Below are 20953 nucleotides of genomic sequence, written 5' to 3' on the forward strand. Positions count from 1 at the left end.
TTGCGGTTGCCGAAAAAGGTTAAGCTCGCGTTTGTGGCTGTTTAACGGACCGAAGTAGCCGGAGATAATGCATTGAAATTGAATTGTGTTGGTTTGGTTTTGGTCCAGCTTCCTTTGATCTGAAATGGGACCCGAAATGGGATCGCTTCACATGATATGTCAAACCGATTTCAGCCGACTCTGCATATCAAAAATATTGCGTATTAAACGAACCCAAAAGACGAACGGACCTTCAACACTGCCACCGATACCATATTTGCCCGATTCAAAAAATCTCATTCACATTGGAGGTTTTTCCACGCTCTCTGCTTGCCCAAAACTTTCCTGCATTGCCTAAATTAAAAACGGAAAAACTTTGCAATTTCCATGGCCAAACAAACATACGCAAAATAAAGTGGAAAAAAAAGGAAACGAGAGAAGAAAACCAAATTTGTGTTCCCTAAATTTAAAATTCCAAGCTGAAACCGGCAGCCACATCGAATCAGTGCAACAACAACAACAAGGCGAAAAACAAGCAGTAAAAGTACAAATAAACCAAACCAGCTACTCCTCTCTCACGGCCTCGTAAAGTTTTATAACTTTGTTAATTTTTCATAATTTTGTTGCTCTACAGCGGCCAACAAATTCTACTCGAATGCTAATCCCCATGTTGTGCGCACTCTATCTCCTTTCTCTTTTACAAATAAATGCACTTAGCCAAAATGTGGTCGTATAAATATATATTCTTTATAAAAATATGTACTCCCAATTTATAATAACTAAGCAGGATATGTTTATATAAGTTATCAGACTTAGATTCATTAGAGCCCATTATATCTAATATCATTACACCGCATACAATCTTAGATGCTAATTTCCCTATCCAACATTTCGTTTCTCGATTCTAGATGGCGTTTTTCCCCCCAGTGTATGTATGCCCCTCACTCACGCTTCTCCTCTCCACTTTTTTCTTCGCAGGGTGGCCGTGTGCGCTTCTCGAACAACCGCGAGAGCACAGGCGTAATTTCATTAAGATCCGCCGGAGATATTTCATTGCCGCAACGTGGACCGCCGCGTAGAGGTCTTATCGTGCCGCAGCAGCCGCCAAATCCACCGACAATAATACCCTTAACGCACGCCAGGTGAGTGTTGCCCCCGGGGGGAAAGAAGGAAGTTCCGTTCGGTTCAGTTGGGTCGGGGCATTGGCCGGTTGTTGATTGCCATTATTATTTGCAGTTGAGTTTATGGCCGAAGGGCCGACACGTCGAAGGTGGCGCATTAATAAGTAAACCGGTGCCGCCGCTTTAGTGTGGGCAGTTATGATATGGCAAATACAAAGGTCGAACCCTTCCATGCCGCACTTCAAAAGGGCAAATTTTTGGAAAGGAATAGGGATCATTCAACCATAAAACTGTGCCACAAACGAGCCCAGTCTGGCGTGAAAAGGACAAGCTTTCGAGCCAGCTTTTCGACCAGCAAACACTAATAGCTGACCAAGGCGAAAGCAATCAAACAGCTCAAGTCTGGCATCTCGTATTTATTTGTCAATCGAAAAAGGTGCACCCCAAACCCTACAGACACACGGACAGACACAAAAAATCGGTGAAAAAGGGTGGACTTCACTTCATTAGTGCGGTTATCAACGGGTCTGCAGCCAGGCCGAGCGATTGAATGAGCGAATGAACGAATGAATGAATGGGGACTTGAATGAGGGAATTAGTGAGTGACGAACGAGAGAGGAATGGGTAGGAACACCAGCTTGACTGGCAGACGGCACACATATCGAAACGCATCGAACCGAAAGTCATCAATTTCATATTGTTACGCATGCCACACTCTTGATATATATATATATATATGGATTCTGGATGCTGGATTCGGGATGCCGGATCCAATAAAAGCAAGACATCGACAGGCCGGGACACTTGAATGAAATGGCATTATTGCTACTTCAACGCCAATCCACAAGTCAGAGCGCCAGCTCCTCAATCAGCCAGCTAGGTAGACAGTAGCCCTAGAATGGATGCTGGATGGGGAATGGTGAAAAGGAGGAAACATCCAGAAGGACGAGAACCTGCGTTTTCCACACGTACGCATACAAAAGGACTTGCTGAAATAACTTATACGCCTCGTGCGCCGCTGGGGCCACAAACGAGCCAAACGAAAAGAAAACTTTTTCTTCTCACGAATTGCGAGCGAAAGCCAAAGAGAATGGGGAAACGAAGGTGGAAAACAAACAGCAAAGGCAACCAAAAGTGAAAATCTCAACAGTGTTGAAGCAAAATGGTAAAAGGAAAATCTGCCAAGTAAAAGAAATACGAAAAAGATATCAAGTATTTATTTATATGACCTTTGTTTGCCACTCGACCTCGGGTCGTGTATACATCCCAGCCTCTCTGGCCGACACCTTCGACTTTCCTTTGCTTATTGTTTGCCATCAAAATGTTTGCCGTTTTCGATTTTCAAGTTTTTTTTTTGGCCATTATAAGGGGCACTTTAAGGTGAAATGGATATCATTTGTGTTGAAAGGCAGGCAACCTTTTGCTGGACCAAAGATTAAAAAGTTCTCTGAAATTGTTTGACAATATATTTTGCTTGGGAATTCCTTTTGTTCTACAGATTGTTAGATTATTCATTTGCTGATAATTACCATATTTTCAGATCTCATGATCGCGAAAGCGGCGACTACGCGGGCTCCATCTCAGATCTACAAAGCGTTACCTCCAGATTCAGTACGGTGTCGGTAAGTGCAGAAACCAAGTTCCACTTGGATCGGGCTCATTTAACTTGCAGCTATGGTCGCCTCTCCAACTCCTTCGACATTTCCGACTCCTCCAAGTCCAGATACGCTGCATCTGAATGCGTCTAAATTGATTAAGTGCTCTTTGTGACAAACAAACTTCGCATTTGGCCAATGTCGTCTGGTCCGAAAATGGACGATGGCCGAAATGCACGTAGATAGAGGGAAATAAAAACGAGCGGGCGACCGAGGAACGCACACAAACTTGAAAAGCTTTTTAGCCAAGTTTTTCCCCGGCTCCCCGTGCCGGTTTTAGTATTTTTTCCTTGTTTTCCCGGAGTCGGAGTTTGGCACTTAAGCCAGCTAAACGTTGTCGGAATACGAACGGCAAATGCTATTGGTTTGGATATGTGCTGGTTGGGGGAGTTGAGGTTCGGCGACCATTTCATTTGCAAAGTTGACTTGCCCTAACTTGGCTAATATGAAAACGCACTCAATCCGCTTTACGCCCCTTTTCAGATTGGCACCAACAACTGCACGGCCCGCTATCGAACCCTAAGCGGTGGAATTGGGGAATCACCATCGCTGTCGCCCAGTCCATCGTCGGATTACGAGGACATCGGAGTGACCAGGGGCCACGGATGTCTACCGCCCAGCCTGCTGGCCGCTAAGGCCAAAAAGAACGGACTGCCGCACGGCAAGGCGAACACCATTTGCCAAAAGGCCACGGTGCATCATGTAAGTTAATTAAACGCTAATGCCAAAAGGAAAACAGATTTGCAGAAGGTGGAAGAGGACACCAACTGCATCGTCGATGCAGCGACGGGGATTTTGTTGACACATTATGTGGCCTGCGAAATGTAATTAGCCCCTTGGGGGCTTGCATATGCAATTGGCTTCATCGAGGCCTTAGCCAACAGTAAAGCTAAAGCCAAAGCCAAAGCCGAAGCTAAAGCCTCATAATGGCCCGACTGGACCACAACTCTTTGGCGCGACATGCACTCTAAATGCAAATGCCAGTTTAATGAGTTTTTATGGCCGCTTGCACGGTTTTAGCGTGTTGGCAAAAGTGAAAGTTCATCTCGGCCAAACTTTCGAGGCGAGTCGAGGCCTGCCAAAAAAAAATATGAGCAAAGTTTTGGTGTCCAGCATTGCAGCTTAAGGATCAGAGAAACTAATGCAGTCTGCGCCCAAAGCGCAATATTCAGCACGAAAACATATTTGATTTTATTCAAAAAAGGCACAAAACTAAAACTCACTATAAGTTATTAGCATGTGTTAACGCAAACTATTTATTTCAAATGCAATGGCATACACATGTGTTAACATTTATTCTCCGTGTAGACAAAGTCAAGACTCTAATTCCTTCTTCTCTGCCCGAACGTATTGGTATGTTCGTTTTAAACTTTTTAATGATTTAACTAACAAAACTTTCCTGTTCTTGTTCTTGTTTTTTGCTGCTCTCCCCTTCAACATGCAATTTATTGCACAACGATGACGACGACGTCGACGACGCAACCAAAACACACGGAAAAAATACGGATAACTTTCACTTCAATCCGTCTGGGCTTGACTGGGGGATTGGTATGGATTGGATTGTTAGTCGGGCGAGATGCGTAGCTCGGCAAAGGAAATTGGCGCATTTAATGAGAATGGACGAAACTTTGTTGCCACAAAGGATACGTCGAGGGATTTCAGCAATTCCCAAGATAATACCGACCGTGGCAGCATGAGCGATCAGGCGTTCGCCTGTTCGGCCAGCTCCGTGGAAAGTTTGCCCAGCGCATCCGGTTCGAGTAAGTATACGAATACGAATACGGATAGGGATAGGGATAGCAATGGAGTTGCGGATACGGATACGAGGGTTGTAGATACACAAACGGGACTGCCTGTGTATCTTTGTCTGAGCTGGCAATTTAGAGTTTTTGGGCTTTGATTTCGCCAGCTGCAGTAGCAAGCCGTCTGCTGGATGCTCCTTTCCTTCTCGATGGCCATGCCGAAATTCCCAGACTGCCTTGCTGGCTTGGTTGGCTGGCTTGGCTGGCTTGCTTGCATATTGGTCTATTAACAGTTGTAGTTCTTGTTGCGGTTTTTTGTTGCTCCTTCAAATTTTGCAAACTTAATGAATTTTTAATGCACTTGCTGCTCTGGCAGCCCCTCGGGAGGCCAAAGAGGGGCCAAGTGCCGATGGGCGAGGCAGATTGCAATGTCTGGGGCGTGGTTAAATGAAGGGCAACCGCTTCCTTTTTAATGAACAAAACTTTTGGCCAAATAAAAGGCAATACCGGAGGAACAGGAGCAGGAGCACCGGCTTAACTGGATGGGTGCGTGGGTGGGCAACTTTGAAAAGTGCAAGGAAAAATACTTTATTTTTCATGTGGCCAGGACACAAAGCAAGGATTAGCCAAAAGCTTTGGCCAGCAAACCAAACAAAAGCAACGCAAAGAAAACAACAGCTCGAAAAAATAATGGGAAACTTCAAGTGCATATTTGAATATTTTCGGGGCCAAGTGAATGTACAAGTATGTGTAAGTGTATGTGTGTGAAAATATTTGAAAAGTTTTTAATTAACCAAACGAATGAGTGTGAGTTCGAACATGCATGGCTGGATGTTTGTCCATAGTAAATTCCTTGGGTCCTGCGGCTAATTGGCTGTGGGCGCATTAATTGGAAATTTGCCAGGACAAACTTTGGCCCAAAAAAGCAGGGCAAATATTTATCAAGCCTCCTTCTCGCCTCTCCTGTCGTCCGCAGGCACCCAGGCTCTGGTTCGTCCTGGCAGTCCGCACAGCTCGATTTCGGCCGAGGATCGCACCTCGATGGCCAGCTGCATCTGCAAGGCCAAGGCTCTCGTGGATAGTTTGCCCAATCCCTACGATAAGGAGGCACTCAAATTCAAGGTGAGTTGCTGGATTAAGCAAAATATTGTATTAAACTTTCATTTAAAGTTCTGCTTAAAAGGCAGTAATCCCCTGGCCATGAGAAGCTTTCCTAACTACCCAAAAAGATTTCTTCAAGCACGGTAATCTAATAATATTATTATTCCATCTACAGAAGGGCGACCTTATCGATGTGCTGTCGATGAACGCCTCGGGCATTTGGAAGGGTCGATGCCACGGCCGCGTGGGCCACTTCAAGTTCATCAACGTGGAGGTGCTGCCGGAGCAGCGAATGAAGAACTCCAGCAGCAAGACCCTGGCCGCCGGCTCGCGTTTGGCTAATTCTGGAAATGGCAGCCACAATGGTGGACCCTGCTCCGTGGAGGACCTGCTAATTCGCATTGGACTCAAGGAGTACACCTCCGTCTTTGTGCTCAACGGGTAAGTGGTGTAGATGAAACAAATTTACCAACAATTTTGTTGGATTGTTTCACCTATCGTTCCATTTGCAGCTACGAGGACCTGGAACTGTTCAAGGAACTGGAGCCCGCTGACCTGGATTACCTGGGCATTCTCAACCAGGAACATCGTGCCAAGCTGCTGACGGCTGTGCAACTGCTGCATGACATTGAATGTAAGTCTAGTCACCAAAAGACCGCTTAGATTCCTCAAACTGTGGCTCATTTTATGCAACGATTTCCATGAATGGCGCACCTTATGAAGAATTGTGAAATTCATCAATTTAGATCGAAACTTTATTAGGCCTAGATGAGGTACAATGTAGTTGTTATCAGGTACCAAAACAACACTTGATAAGTTTTATGCAACCATAAATATGATTTTATAAAACAGTTTGAACTAGTATAACTTGCGTTCGCCCTCTACTGTGAATCATTGTTGAAATAAGCCATAAATTGATAAAGCCTAACCTAACCTACTCTAAACCCGAACCGAACACCACACCCACCCACACCCACCCACACACCACGCATACTCACAGCTACAAATTTCGCCCGCACAGGCTCCGATGTGGATATACCCGGATCCAGCTCGGAAAATGATGAAGCCCGCCTGAACAACATCAATATGAAGCATGGAGCATCGCCCTTTGGTCGACGCCACTTTCCCCGCGACTCTGGATGCTACGAGGGATCCCCGCTACCCAGCTCACAGACACCTACCCAGGCGGTAAACTCGACGGACGAGTCGAACAGCTTGGACGACGTGGTGACCAAGTGTTCCAGTGAAATTATGAAGCGCGTGGAGAGCGCCCGCCGTTGCAAGGACAATCCGTTCAAAACCACTCTGCCCGGCGGAGGACGACTGGGCAAGAAGTCCTTTCTCGGCGGCAACGGCCTTATGGCGGACGATACGCTCACGCGTGGAGGGCTTAGCGAGAAGTCGAGCGATTCGGGGGTCAGCAGCAGTTCGCTATCGTCGGGTCCGCTGAAGAGCAGCACTTAACATTTGCCCACCATACTGGCCCACGAGTTGCTGCTGGGCGTGGGCTCGGGCATGGGCATGGGTCTTGGTCTTGGCACCATGAGTCATGGCACCACAGGTACCCTGACGCCCCACGGAGTGGCCACTGCCACCTCGCCTACCGCCCATTCGGCACCGCTGGGTAACATCTGCAACACGCTGCCACATGCACCAAGCTCCTCAGGCGGCGGCGGCGTATCTTCCTCCATGGCCAGCAACCTGCCACTCAACCGGAATCTGGTAATGCTGCGCAATCATCTGCGCAAGAATACGGGCGGTAGCATTACCGGAAATGGCGGCGTAGGAGCTTCCGGTGTTGGAGCACAGCTGCTGCAGGATCAGGACGACAGACTGGAGGATCAATAACCCATTTACTACATCAAATTCTTAGTTTAGTCTCCCATTGAGTTAAGTGTATTTCAATTGCTGTGATTCGATAGTGAAAACAAAAGGCCAACATGCGTCTTTCAGTTCAAATGTATAGTATGTATAGAGAGAGATAGACAGACAGTTAAGAGAGAGACCGGTATAGTGGGGGATGTGTTTAAAGGAAAGAGAAAGATAGCAAGCAGAGATAGTAAGAGTCAGTCAATCCTTCCTCCGATAATGTTGGCATTTACACAAATATTTAACACTTATATAAATACAGACTTTACAGACTTATATATACATACACAATCTGCAGAAAAGGAGAAATTTTATATACTTAGTGATGTAATGAAAATATTTATATATTTTGACTATATTTTGATTTTTAGTTAGTTTGAAGCTATGCATTGAATGAGACTTGTATGATTTGCCATTTTATTACTGTTTAATTGCTTTGTGTATGCATATTTCTCAACGTGATATTGTCAAACGTCCAACTTGAATTGCATTTTAAATAGATTCATTTCTAACATTTTAATAAGAGACACACATAGAAGTTGATTCCTATTTTAAGGCACTAATCTGAGTGCAAGCAATAGACCAATTCAATTTTAGCAACCAAGCAAAACAAAATATTTATAAACAAAAATAGAAAACATAAGAAGAAACAGAACACCAACTGCCATTCGAAACTAATTTTAATTTGTTAATCTCGTATTAGGACAATGTAAATGGAATGAATGCATCGTGCAAATCCGTCAGAAACTTGTAAAAATTAATGCCGAAAATTGCCAAATCGAGCAAACAAAAGTAATGTACGCTAAGCAATATTTTCAAATCGTAGCGTGTCGTGTCCGGATCGTGTGTACATATATAGGATGATCCAGTTAAGATCTATTATGCCACTTATAGCAGATATCAGATCGTAAACACTATGAGCGATTTAGCGTTAATCAAAAGCAGACAATGAAATTAGTCAGGCAGCGCAAATGTTTTTAATCAGTTTTCAGCAATTAGTTAAATAAATGAACGAATATTTATCACGGCACAAGAACTACGAATAAAATATTTAAATTAAATCTGATTAAAATACATAATAATTAATAGCATAACTAAGCGTAGAGCATATGATTCTAATATGGCAATTGACAAAATGTAAATGAGTTTATTCGCAAAACGCTTTGACTTTTACTCAGAACGTAATTAAACCTGAACATATTTTGTGACATAAGATATCGATATTCATATTGTAACTCAATTAATTCTAATCGCAAATAAATTAAATCAAATTTAAACAAAAAACAAATCGCACGTGTTACAGCCCGACGAAGATAAGGTTAAAGACATATATATGACAAGAGGATGTGAAATACTGGACTATAGGCATTTTTTTAAATTTAACTCCAAAGTACATATAAGTGTTTCAGCTGTAAATTGTAACAAAGTCAAAAGAATATTTATATATTTAGAGATGGACGAGAAGCAAACACAAAACGAACACATCCGCACAGCATGTGCTAGCATTTTCTAATTATCACTGTAAAATGATGTAATTTAAAGACAGAATATATAAGCAATATTAAAGTTTAACCTAACAAGGAGCCACAAAATCGATCATAAGGTCAACACATTACAATTGCAAAACAAAACAAAAGAAAAACCAGTAAAATTCCAATACACAAAGTAAAACGAGAGCGCAAACTAAAGTATTCAGAGTTCAGTAAATTTTAGAAGAAATTTTCAAAAATAAAACCAAAACTCGGTGGATAATGATGATTCATGTTTATGCATCAATCAAAATAAAATTCTTTAAATAAAAATGAACATATCTAAAAAGTAAGCACTGTTTGAATGTGTTATCATTTGGATTGGTTGGAATGGTTTCAGCATTTAGAAGGCAACTATTTTTATATATCAAGTCATTAGCTTTCATTGACTCTTATTGGCATTGACTTTCCCATACCCTTGGTTCCAGTTGTCCATAATTTTCGATGGGCAGAGCTCTACTTAAGCGATTTCCAGCTTTTGATCGGGCAAAAGAGGCCGCCTCAATGGCTTTAAGAAGCAATTTGGACTACACTTTAGGTTTCAGGCAATTGAAATTTAGCGAATGGCCTCGCCAGCTAATGTGATTCACCTAAGCACAACTGAAGATTTCTGAAATGTAAACGATTTTCAAACCAGGAACCTTTGAATCTCCGTCCCGCTCCGATAAACACGCCGCGTTGGTGTCGGTGACAGTCAATGGATTAGCACAGCGCCGACGAAAGCTGCTCTGATTAAATTTACAGATCCACTCCTTATCCCAGATCTATACTATCTGGTGTCGCTGCTGATGATGGTGGCGATGATGATGTTTATTCATAGAGTGACAGTCGTCGCTGGCTTAGTTTTTACAGCGTCTAGTCGAGCGGCCGGGAACTGAATTTGCGCTTAAGTGCTTTAGTAAATTGTTAAATTGCTTTTGTCTTTCGCTCGTCCAGTAGCCAGTATATGAAAATATGAAAATTGATATTATTGCATTTGCACAAGCCCAGCCAAGTGGACTCTGTCTCATTGCCAGCAACGTGTTCTCGGCTTGGTTTCAGTCACAGTCGAAACTCAAATGCGGCAGCAGCTCAAAACGAGCACTAAGATATTCGTTTATTTAATCCAATAAGCAAATAGAAACAATGAAAAAAGTATAACATATAAATTCTAGATAAAAACGTAACGTCAAAGTGCAAGTGCAGTGGTAGTGGCTTAGATGGTTATATATCAAAAGATTCTAATCGGGCTTATTTCGGAGCCATAACCGTCGTAGCTTTGCTTTGTCTAGTCTCCGAAATATTTCTGAATCCCGAATGCAATCGTCTTGGGTCTATCTTATCTGCTGAGAGACTTGCGGGCGTGTTGGACTACTGGCTTATAGCCTCTATAAAGATGAAATTGCATCTGCAATCGCCTGGATGCCCCATATCAATGAAAATAATTTCCTTATATAACTGACAGCAATCGAAATGTAAACATTTTTACGGCCGCCTACATATTGCGCAATTCACCGGGTTCATTAGATCCCAATTAACCATTTGTTTTGCTGTCCAACCGATTAGCATAATGACCCACGATGGCCTTATCAGTGGCGCTGGAGAAAGGTGATAAGATTTGCGGGCTCTGCGAATAAAAAACATAACCTGCTCAACGGGGAAACCATCACCTTCTGGCACATTTTGGACAGGTTGAGAGTGCTCGGCTCTCGCAATGGTTATACACATTGCAGCCCGACGAAGATAAGGTTAAAGACATATATATGACAAGAGGATGTGAAATACTGGACTATAGGCATTTTTTTAAATTTAACTCCAAAGTACATATAAGTGTTTCAGCTGTAAATTGTAACAAAGTCAAAAGAATATTTATATATTTAGAGATGGACGAGAAGCAAACACAAAACGAACACATCCGCACAGCATGTGCTAGCATTTTCTAATTATCACTGTAAAATGATGTAATTTAAAGACAGAATATATAAGCAATATTAAAGTTTAACCTAACAAGGAGCCACAAAATCGATCATAAGGTCAACACATTACAATTGCAAAACAAAACAAAAGAAAAACCAGTAAAATTCCAATACACAAAGTAAAACGAGAGCGCAAACTAAAGTATTCAGAGTTCAGTAAATTTTAGAAGAAATTTTCAAAAATAAAACCAAAACTCGGTGGATAATGATGATTCATGTTTATGCATCAATCAAAATAAAATTCTTTAAATAAAAATGAACATATCTAAAAAGTAAGCACTGTTTGAATGTGTTATCATTTGGATTGGTTGGAATGGTTTCAGCATTTAGAAGGCAACTATTTTTATATATCAAGTCATTAGCTTTCATTGACTCTTATTGGCATTGACTTTCCCATACCCTTGGTTCCAGTTGTCCATAATTTTCGATGGGCAGAGCTCTACTTAAGCGATTTCCAGCTTTTGATCGGGCAAAAGAGGCCGCCTCAATGGCTTTAAGAAGCAATTTGGACTACACTTTAGGTTTCAGGCAATTGAAATTTAGCGAATGGCCTCGCCAGCTAATGTGATTCACCTAAGCACAACTGAAGATTTCTGAAATGTAAACGATTTTCAAACCAGGAACCTTTGAATCTCCGTCCCGCTCCGATAAACACGCCGCGTTGGTGTCGGTGACAGTCAATGGATTAGCACAGCGCCGACGAAAGCTGCTCTGATTAAATTTACAGATCCACTCCTTATCCCAGATCTATACTATCTGGTGTCGCTGCTGATGATGGTGGCGATGATGATGTTTATTCATAGAGTGACAGTCGTCGCTGGCTTAGTTTTTACAGCGTCTAGTCGAGCGGCCGGGAACTGAATTTGCGCTTAAGTGCTTTAGTAAATTGTTAAATTGCTTTTGTCTTTCGCTCGTCCAGTAGCCAGTATATGAAAATATGAAAATTGATATTATTGCATTTGCACAAGCCCAGCCAAGTGGACTCTGTCTCATTGCCAGCAACGTGTTCTCGGCTTGGTTTCAGTCACAGTCGAAACTCAAATGCGGCAGCAGCTCAAAACGAGCACTAAGATATTCGTTTATTTAATCCAATAAGCAAATAGAAACAATGAAAAAAGTATAACATATAAATTCTAGATAAAAACGTAACGTCAAAGTGCAAGTGCAGTGGTAGTGGCTTAGATGGTTATATATCAAAAGATTCTAATCGGGCTTATTTCGGAGCCATAACCGTCGTAGCTTTGCTTTGTCTAGTCTCCGAAATATTTCTGAATCCCGAATGCAATCGTCTTGGGTCTATCTTATCTGCTGAGAGACTTGCGGGCGTGTTGGACTACTGGCTTATAGCCTCTATAAAGATGAAATTGCATCTGCAATCGCCTGGATGCCCCATATCAATGAAAATAATTTCCTTATATAACTGACAGCAATCGAAATGTAAACATTTTTACGGCCGCCTACATATTGCGCAATTCACCGGGTTCATTAGATCCCAATTAACCATTTGTTTTGCTGTCCAACCGATTAGCATAATGACCCACGATGGCCTTATCAGTGGCGCTGGAGAAAGGTGATAAGATTTGCGGGCTCTGCGAATAAAAAACATAACCTGCTCAACGGGGAAACCATCACCTTCTGGCACATTTTGGACAGGTTGAGAGTGCTCGGCTCTCGCAATGGTTATACACATTGGTGTAAATCAGATAGACGTCCTGTTATCAGTTGTTCGTTTTATAATGCCCCTTTTGGACTGATAAGTCGCACCACAGCCGTTCGGTCATTCAGAACAGCACCGTCGCGTGTTGGCCACAGTTGATGAGCTCTCGCAGACGTCCTAATCAAAAGTTTCGCCGTTTTGCGACGGGATGTGAAAAGTGCAACAAAACTGGCAAAATCCGTTTATATTTCCAAATTTCCCTCAGATTGGGATGATTTCGTTAATCTGACTTTATCCATTCAAATAAATTAAATTGCAAGGTATCAATAACTAAAGTTTAAATCGAAATCAATTAAAAAAAAAACCTATTGAATATATCGAAGTTTTAGTGCCTAAAATCTTAAAAAGTGGTAAGTGAAACAAGAAGAAATTATATTAGTTTTGTAAATGTACTTATCAAAAAAGGAATAAAAGAAAGAGGAAGAGATAAGAAAGTGAATAAAATATATCCAACGCTTTGACAGATGGCATGTTAAAAAAAAAACTAAATCTCCCAGTTAGCAAACATTTATCACCAAGATATTATGGCTGCAATTTTTGAGCACCATATAATCATGAATGATTTTATACCGCCCAAACAAGCAAATCGTATATGACTCAATGTGATTTTATATTCATAATTTGAAGATTTTAACAACGTTTTGGCGCCAACTGGCGTGGCGACAAGTGTCTGCTTAGGAGCCCCGGCAATCTGCCTTAGCTAATTGCCTAGCAATCTTCGCATCCGAGCTGAATTCTGTGCCCCAGATGCCATAAAGATTAGTCTGCTTATCTGGCCCTTCGACTGACTGGGGACTACGGTACAGCCACTTGGAATATCAGTAGAGCAAAATGAGAGACAAGAAGGAACAGGCGAACAGCCGCAAGGCCTCCCAAGTCTCGGGACACTTTTCCCAAATGGACGTGGACGACTCGGAGTTCAACGATCCCTTCCAGGCTCTGATGGAGAAGGCTGGCAACCATGGACGGTATCAAACCCTATACAATTTCGTATTTGTCGGCGGTTTGGCCTTCAGCGGTGCTATGATCTACATGAACATCATCCTGGCCCTCAATATACCCGATCACTGGTGCACAGTGCCAGGTAGGGAAAACACCAACTTTTCACTCGAGGAGTGGCGGGACATTACCCTGCCCAAGTAAGTGGGAAATGCAACCATCCAAGTTCAAAAAAACTGAATCTAGTTTTGGAATAGACAGGCTGACAACCGAGGAAGGAAGACGTTCAGCAACTGTGAAATGTTTCAAATGAACTTCTCAGAGATCACGGACTGGTCAGCTTGGAATAGCAATCTGACAAAAACAACAGAAGGTGAGTTTCATTTTTCTTAAAAAGATGCAAACTATTTTGAAGAACGAGTATAAATAAATGAATGCGATTAAATTTAACAAATCTTCGCTGCTGAATTTTAAAAGCCATATCTTACCAAATCATGTGGCTTTTTTATTCGCTCCATATGCACTTATTTATTTGTGTTAACTTTCTGTGAAACCTTACCAAGTGGTGGGCTTATTGCCAAATATTTAACGAGCCAGCCGTTTTCCATCAAACAACTTTTTAAGAGAAAGTAAATACATACGTTTGCCGGATTAGTGGTGAAATTACTTGGCATTTGGCTGCTCCTGCTGCCGTCTTCTTATAAATATTTGCAACTTTGCACTCGAATGCATTTTACGACCCAGTACCCACTTCGAACTCCCACTTCTCGCTCGTCCTTACAGCCTGCCAGAACGGCTGGAGTTACGACAAGACCTGGTACGAGAGCACCATCCCCACGGACCACAACTGGGTGTGCGCCAAGGATTTGTTCGTGACAAATGTGTTCGTGGTGGGTCGTGTGACGGAGGTGGCCGGTTCATTTATATTGGGACAAATGGGCGACTCGTAAGTAGCGCGACTTTCACCTAACTAAGTTATGGCAGCGTCGGTAATTGAATTTGTCCACTTGGCCGCAGCTACGGTCGCAGGTTTGTGTACTACATCAGCGTGGTCTTCTGCTCCCTGGGACGTCTTGGGTCCATCATGTGCACCAGCTCATACACATGGTTCCTTATCATGTCCGGCATCGTGGGCCTCACTGTGAACAGCCTCTTCCAATCGCCTCAAATTATCGGCATGGAAATCTCGCGGGAGTAAGTTTCGCCAAAGTTTTTGTCCAACTTTTATTGCTGATGCACCCACTCTATTCGTATCCAGGGAGGACCGGAGTCGAATTGCCTTCTTCCAGAGCTGCGGCTGGTCCATCGGCACCACCCTAATGCCTCTGCTGTACTGGTGGCTACGCCACTGGGACTCCTTCATGTGGCTCACCTCGATACCCACAGCGATGGTTCTGCTTTTTTCCAAGTAAGTCACGCAGCAGTAGCCCACGAAACTTTAATCATCATCCAAGTTTCCACCGTGACACTAATTGTTTCTTAAGTTGGTCAATGCAGTAGTTATAAAGTTTGACTCAGTACATAAAGCAATTTCATCCCTTACGAAACAGCTCTGTAAATGCATGCCTCCTAAAACTACAAAATCTTGAATTTCCTGCAGATACGTCATCGAATCGCCTCGATGGTTGATTAGCAAACAGCGCTTCCGCGAGGCCATTGTCCAACTGCAGAAGATAGCCAAAATTAACGGTCATCGCTTCGACATGACCGAAAAGGAATTGGCGGAGATCTACAGTCGGGACAAGCAGGACGTCACCTATGGCATTGCGTCGCTCTTTGCTGGTTGGCGGCTGGCACGCAACACCACCATCATGGGATTTAGCTGGTGAGGAATGTCGATAGACAGCGGGAAAATGTTTGAAATTCAAATTATAGTTTATATTTAGAAAGATAAAATAGTCAAATTTGTCCAATGAGAAATATATAATAATTTAATTAAATTAATACGAGGGAGGAGTTCAGTGAGTCAAAGGGATGATGTATATATATTATCTTATAAAGTCCTGTTGATATTTTAATGATTTCTCTTACTGCATTTAAGACTTCACACCGAAAGCAATTTGCATCTCTAACTGCTGATTCACTCCTTTTTCAGGTGCGTGGTGGCCGTCTCCTATTTCACGCTGGTGCTCTTCAGTTCCCGCATGGCGGGCAATCCGTTCCTGAACTTTTTATACCAGAGCATTGTGGAAATACCCGCCTACGTCGTGGGCCGCTATATGGGTGAGTGCTGCGGGGCGTGACGCCACGCTGATTGGAGCAGTCCATCACCGTCGATTTGTCCTCTTACCCACTTTTCCAATTTCCACCAGGCGATACGTACGGCAGGCGGTTCACCAACTCCGTATCCTTCCTCATCTCGTTCGTCACCTGCCTGCCCATCATTGTGTATTCGACGGATGAGCGGTACGAGAACCTCATGATCTACCTGGCCACGTTCATCAAGTTCCTCAACGCGCTCACCTTTTTCACGGTGAACCTGCAGTGCCTGGAGATCTATCCCACGTGCATGCGACAAACGGGCGTGGCGTTGGGCACCATTCTGGCCAACGCTATCGGAGTCCTGGCCCCGTACTTGGTCTACCTGGGCACCACCGTGGACATCCGGGCACCTTACTACATCCTGGGCGTTCTCTTTCTGCTGGGCGGCATTGGAGCTCTCTTCCTGCCGGAGACCCTGCACAAGAAGCTGCCGGACACCATGGAGGAGGCGGGTCACTTTGGCAAACACGATGTGAGTGCAATCTGGGTTGAGTTTTTACAGTTAGCCCAGGTGTAAAACTTGGCAATTGAGATATAAATCGAATGAGTGCGCGTTTTAATAACCAATATTTTGAATGAATTTATCTTACACTTTCGCCACAAAGTACTAACCCACTATACAGGCTAAGAGAGTTTAGAAACCCCTTAGAAAACGTGCAACAAAATATGAAAAGCAGTCAGGCAATTTCTGTGTAATTACTTTCTCCAAAGTGGCAAGAGTTCTTCAACCTTCTTCCGCTTCATGAGCAATGAGGCACGCTGGAGTTTTGCTGGCACATCTAATTTATAATCTAAATTATGCAAAGCAGCCGTAGCCTAATTTCATTTTTCACAAATTTAATTTACAGAAATTCTTCAGTCTGCCGAAACCGCCGCAGGCGGCGGAGAAGGACGACAAGCTGTCATCCCATCCGGAGTTAACCAGGCTCAGACGCTCGGAGACGGCGCCATGAATCCCCGAATCCCCGAATCCGAATCCTCGAGTCCTGCTAACTCCATCGAAGTCCTTGCCGGCAATCGATTCCCGTTGCCATTCCCGTTTACCACTCACGCGCCCCTTGTGATGTTACGTTAAGTTTGGCCCCAAGTATTGCGAATAAAGTATTGTTATGTAGGCAGCCGTAATAAGACCCGTATAAATCACAATTCACCCGAACGCCCGAACCATCGGTGCACAAAGAAATCTCGGCAATGAGTTTATCAGCGCATCTGTCAGAAATTTACAAATTACCTGGGGTGGCTAATGCTGTGGCTAATTTAATAAATGACGCGCCACCAGCACCGCGCCGCACACATGGCGTATGCGTAATGCGTGGCAGGCGCCTGATTTATGCAAGTTATGTATCAATTTTTATCACCAGTTGCAGGAATTGAGCCCTTGCCCTCGTCTGTCTCTTTCGCACTGGAAGTTGGCCAAGTGCTAAACTGTAAGCAGCCACTAACACCAAAACCAACTGTCAGCGGAAACGAGAAATACAATGTATTGAAATGAAGAGAAATTGTAAGCCGACGCTGGAATGCACTATAAAAGGGTTGAAAATAATTTAACATCTAGCCTAATTTGGATACAAATTTTATAGCTTAATAGGAAAATAAAATTTAATTTCTTAACTTAATACGCAGGTAAACTACAATATTTATAGGCATTTAAAATATGTTTTTCTTTCAAAATTCCCCTATAATGCGTAGAATAAATAATGTTTCTAGCATGCAAGTCCTGCCATTTAAATCTCTCTATATTATCACAACTTTTCGCTGCATTTGGCAAGTTAAACCTCCTCCAGCAGACTGATATAGACCTCCTTGAACTAACCATCTTTGCACCGGTAAAAACTTTTACTCGTACGGCTTGCCAGAAACAGGACGTGCAACTTTTGTGCGCAAAGGTGTTTCGTTTTTCAAGTTATTTATTATGATTTATTTGCCAATGTGGCGCGCTGATGTGCCAACGTCTCAGGCGGAGACTGAATCTTGGTCGTGGTCTTGGTCCGGGCACGAAGTTTCTCCTACTCCGAGCTACCAGCTACCGACTACCAACTCCATCTGGCGTGGCTGCAGTGGCGATAAGTAAATTGTTTATCCTACTTGTGAGTTATGTGCTGCGACGGCCAGCCAGCAAGCCAGGCCAAAAGTAAAGGATGAGGGGCAGCAGCAGGATTCCAGGAGCAGCCATTCAGTTTGATGATCATGTTGATGTTGACCCTAGGTTGGACCTCGGAACTGGAGCTGGAGCAGGAGCTGGAGCTCTGAAATGGCCGGGGCAGCTAACATTGTTATGCTTTCATAAACAGCTGAGCGCAATTTTCTGATAAGCCAGGTCCTGTGCCTCAGTGTGTTTGCGAGCTGGTGTTACTGGCTATTTGTTTCAATTTATCATAAAAGGCAACGCCGGAAGTCAGCCGAGCTGCAGTTGAATGAACGATGGAGGCAGCGGAGTCTTAGACTTGAGGCGACTTAGCCGTAAGACCGGCCGGCAAAAGTCCTTGGCAGCCAGCTGAGTGGCATTAGAAGGGATTCCCGGCCATTCGCATCGAGGAGCGGCCTCTTTAAGGACTGCATAAATACGGCTCACAATTATCGCTGTCGCCAGCCAAGGCAGCTACACTTGGAGAAACGGAAATGTATAATCGGAGAATTCTAAAAAAAAGTGGTAGTTAACTCATTGGCAAACTTGTTTAAATGGTCTGATTCAATAATAAACCTGAATATAATAAAAGCTTGGATATAAAGATTTTTACCTTGGAATTCTTTAGGAGTTGTGTGGACTTTTGAAGGTGATCCCAATTTAAGTATGAAATAGAGCAGCGTGCGCTAAGCTGGCTATTTCTCCCAAAGTGTACCCAAATTACCCCCCAACTTCAGCTTGTCTTACGAACTGGTCCTCCGGTCCAGTTTGTCCTGGAATTCTCCTCCTGGCAGTAATGAAAACAAATGCCCGGCCATTTGCAGCAACGGGGACAATTAAAGAGGCAAACATTAGGAGACTGCAATGGCAGCGAAACGTTAAGTAAATCTCGAGTGCATTGCCGCATTGGAGCGGCGAGGCTTTTACTACAAATTTTCCCGGGGTTTTTCATATTTCACGCAATTGAGAAGGAGCCAAACTATTTGCAATATTTCAGGCTGCCACACGAACGAAATCCAGACATGAAAAATGCAATGCTTTCTTCGGCTTCCTTCAGTGGCTGAATGTTGGTGGAAAATCGGTGAAAATGCGGCAAAGTGGGTGGAATTGGGCGCAAGAAGCGGGTGCCACAACAGTGATTGCGCTTTATTTGTGATAATAAAACACACCATCGCGCCGAGACGACGACGACGACAACGTTGGAAGAGTGGGCGGTGGCGGGTGGGGCTGTAAGTTGGGGGTAAATCGAACCGCGAAATTGCAACAAACTGCGCGTGCATTGGCCTCCACGAAAAGGGACGAAAGGGCCAGGACGAATGGGGTGGTTTCGGGGAAACAGAGCAGAAGTCAGGACCTTGCTGTCGGGGCATAAGAATATTTAAGCTGCAACAACGTTGCAGCAAATATTAAAGGAAAACACCAACGGCAGCGGGGCGCAAAAGGATTTACTGCATATTTCATGTTCACAACGAACCAATTTTACGCTCTTCAAATCCTATTAGTCAATGGCCCTATGGGGATGCATCACCACCACCACCACCAGTGGCAGAGCCACCAGCAGCAGCACCACCAGCAGGAGTACACGTTGGTTAATACCTAGTAACTTGGATTACAAAGTGCATTATATTACATATCCAGTGGCAAGACATATAATAATGTAGTTCAATTTAAATATACTAATTGTATGCTTAACATATATTCTAAAAACAGTCAGCAAAGAGTGTTATTCAAAAAGAAATCTATAAATTTAATCACCTGATTTGGTTAGAACTTTACTTGCAGTGCAGCCAACAGGAGCTTCGGCGGAATCAAGCAGGACTTTCAGCCAAGGCAGCTGTTTCGGCAAAGGGTTGAGATCCATCGGTGTGGTGTGGGATGGAGCGGAGTGGGTGGTGCAGGGTGATTGGTGATGCCTTGGCTCAGATACAGCGATTTACTGGCACACTCGAGGTTACGTATCTATAGATATATCTTTATGTACGTACGCTATATATGTATGTATATGAATGTATGCACATATATATAAGTAAGACTCTGGCCTGGGTCAGCTTAGTGTGTCTGGCATTTCCGCACGATTATGCATGTGAGTGGCGGTGTGGAGCTCTCTCTGGCGTTTTGGGTGGGGATAAGCCCAGTGGACAGCCCGTAAATGCCCGCCTGGAAACGGTTCTCATCAATCTAGTTACTTCGAGAGCATGAATTATGAAAAACGTGCAAAATGCAAACGGAAATTAAAATTTATAATAAAAAAAGGATGGAGCATACAGCGGTTTGGGGGATTGAGAACTTCCACTCGGTTAGACAAATGCGCTGTAGTGGTGGCCCCAGCACACGGAAATCAAAGAAAACACTAGCCAAAAGACCGAAATAACAAATGAAAAAGGCCACGAGCAGCAGGAGCTGGGGAAATATGTTTGGGGAAAATTAAACATATTATCCCAGACTCCGGTCCATCCAGTTTTTCCCGGAACAGCTGTTGAAAAACAAACCTCAACTTTGCCAGCACACAACATTTTTGTCAGGGTCCTGCCGCTGCTGTCATTTATTAATTTAACATGCCATGGCAGTGATGCGATGCGACTTTGACTACAACTTGAACTACAACGGAGGGGCTGGATGGCCGGATGAGGAGGGGCAGGACCAGCGACGGAGTTCAACAAGCCATAAAACATATGAGGCAGCCGAGTCGCATGCATTTTTCATGAGACGCTGGCTTTTGTGCCCATCACAATCATCGGACGAGGCCCGAAAAGTCCCAGCGCCAGGGACTCCCACTCCCGACTTCCATTTTCCTGGCGACGCCAACAATCATCATCGGCACTCGTCCTCATCCGCTCCCATGGAGTCAGCTGGAGGACTTCTGCTCCTGCTCCTGACTCATGGCTACACTTGAACTTACAATGACACGTTCGAGGTTCGAATAATGTGCAGATGATGGGATTGGTGGAAGCCCTGCATA

At 43.7% G+C, this 20953-nt stretch overlaps 2 protein-coding genes, 1 non-coding gene and 2 pseudogenes across 11 annotated transcripts in view; all 5 read left to right on the top strand.

The window, feature by feature from the left end:
• The window catches only part of SKIP (Shal K[+] channel interacting protein), a gene marked incomplete at its 3' end in the record, with an annotated part of 162297 nt that extends 153010 nt beyond the window's left edge, over positions 1-9287 (top strand). For 2 of the 6 annotated variants that reach the window (NM_001260304.2, NM_001275899.1), the window contains 8 exons: positions 958-1121; positions 2641-2722; positions 3239-3457; positions 4323-4515; positions 5474-5619; positions 5774-6039; positions 6111-6232; positions 6620-9287. In NM_001260304.2, coding sequence (NP_001247233.1) covers positions 958-1121; positions 2641-2722; positions 3239-3457; positions 4323-4515; positions 5474-5619; positions 5774-6039; positions 6111-6232; positions 6620-7062 — 1635 coding nt within the window. Of the gene's footprint in view, positions 1-957; positions 1122-2640; positions 2723-3238; positions 3458-4322; positions 4516-5473; positions 5620-5773; positions 6040-6110; positions 6233-6598 lie in introns of all 6 variants that reach the window. The other 4 variants (NM_169997.5, NM_001275898.1, NM_001260305.1 and 1 more) reach the window with 3 other exon arrangements.
• mir-1010 (mir-1010 stem loop) lies at positions 6040-6110 on the top strand. The gene has a single exon (NR_048461.1). It is a non-coding gene; the product is annotated as a mir-1010 precursor RNA (primary transcript).
• Positions 9288-10030: 743 nt separating the features above from the next.
• Positions 10031-10705, top strand: CR43696 (annotated as a pseudogene).
• A 3-nt stretch (positions 10706-10708) lies between these two features.
• On the top strand, positions 10709-11212 carry CR43697 (annotated as a pseudogene).
• Positions 11213-11965: 753 nt separating this feature from the next.
• CG7084 (uncharacterized protein) lies at positions 11966-17581 on the top strand. 4 transcript variants are annotated; one of them, NM_169999.3, is made up of 11 exons: positions 11966-12096; positions 12874-13018; positions 13296-13807; positions 13865-13980; positions 14391-14553; positions 14625-14801; positions 14866-15015; positions 15208-15432; positions 15703-15830; positions 15920-16341; positions 16718-17581. In NM_169999.3, exons 3-11 carry the CDS (start codon positions 13500-13502, stop codon positions 16820-16822), a joined length of 1794 nt encoding a protein of 597 aa, NP_732707.1. In that variant the 5' UTR covers positions 11966-12096; positions 12874-13018; positions 13296-13499; the 3' UTR covers positions 16823-17581. The 4 variants fall into 4 exon arrangements, with proteins under 4 accessions (NP_732707.1, NP_001287460.1, NP_001247235.2 ...); NM_001300531.1 differs by having other exon boundaries at positions 11966-13018; NM_001260306.2 differs by lacking the exon at positions 11966-12096 and having other exon boundaries at positions 12378-13018; positions 16718-16992.
• Positions 17582-20953: the final 3372 nt, after the last annotated feature.

The sequence above is a fragment of the Drosophila melanogaster genome, chromosome 3R (assembly GCF_000001215.4).
Source record: "Drosophila melanogaster chromosome 3R".
NCBI classification, from domain to species: domain Eukaryota; kingdom Metazoa; phylum Arthropoda; class Insecta; order Diptera; family Drosophilidae; genus Drosophila; species Drosophila melanogaster.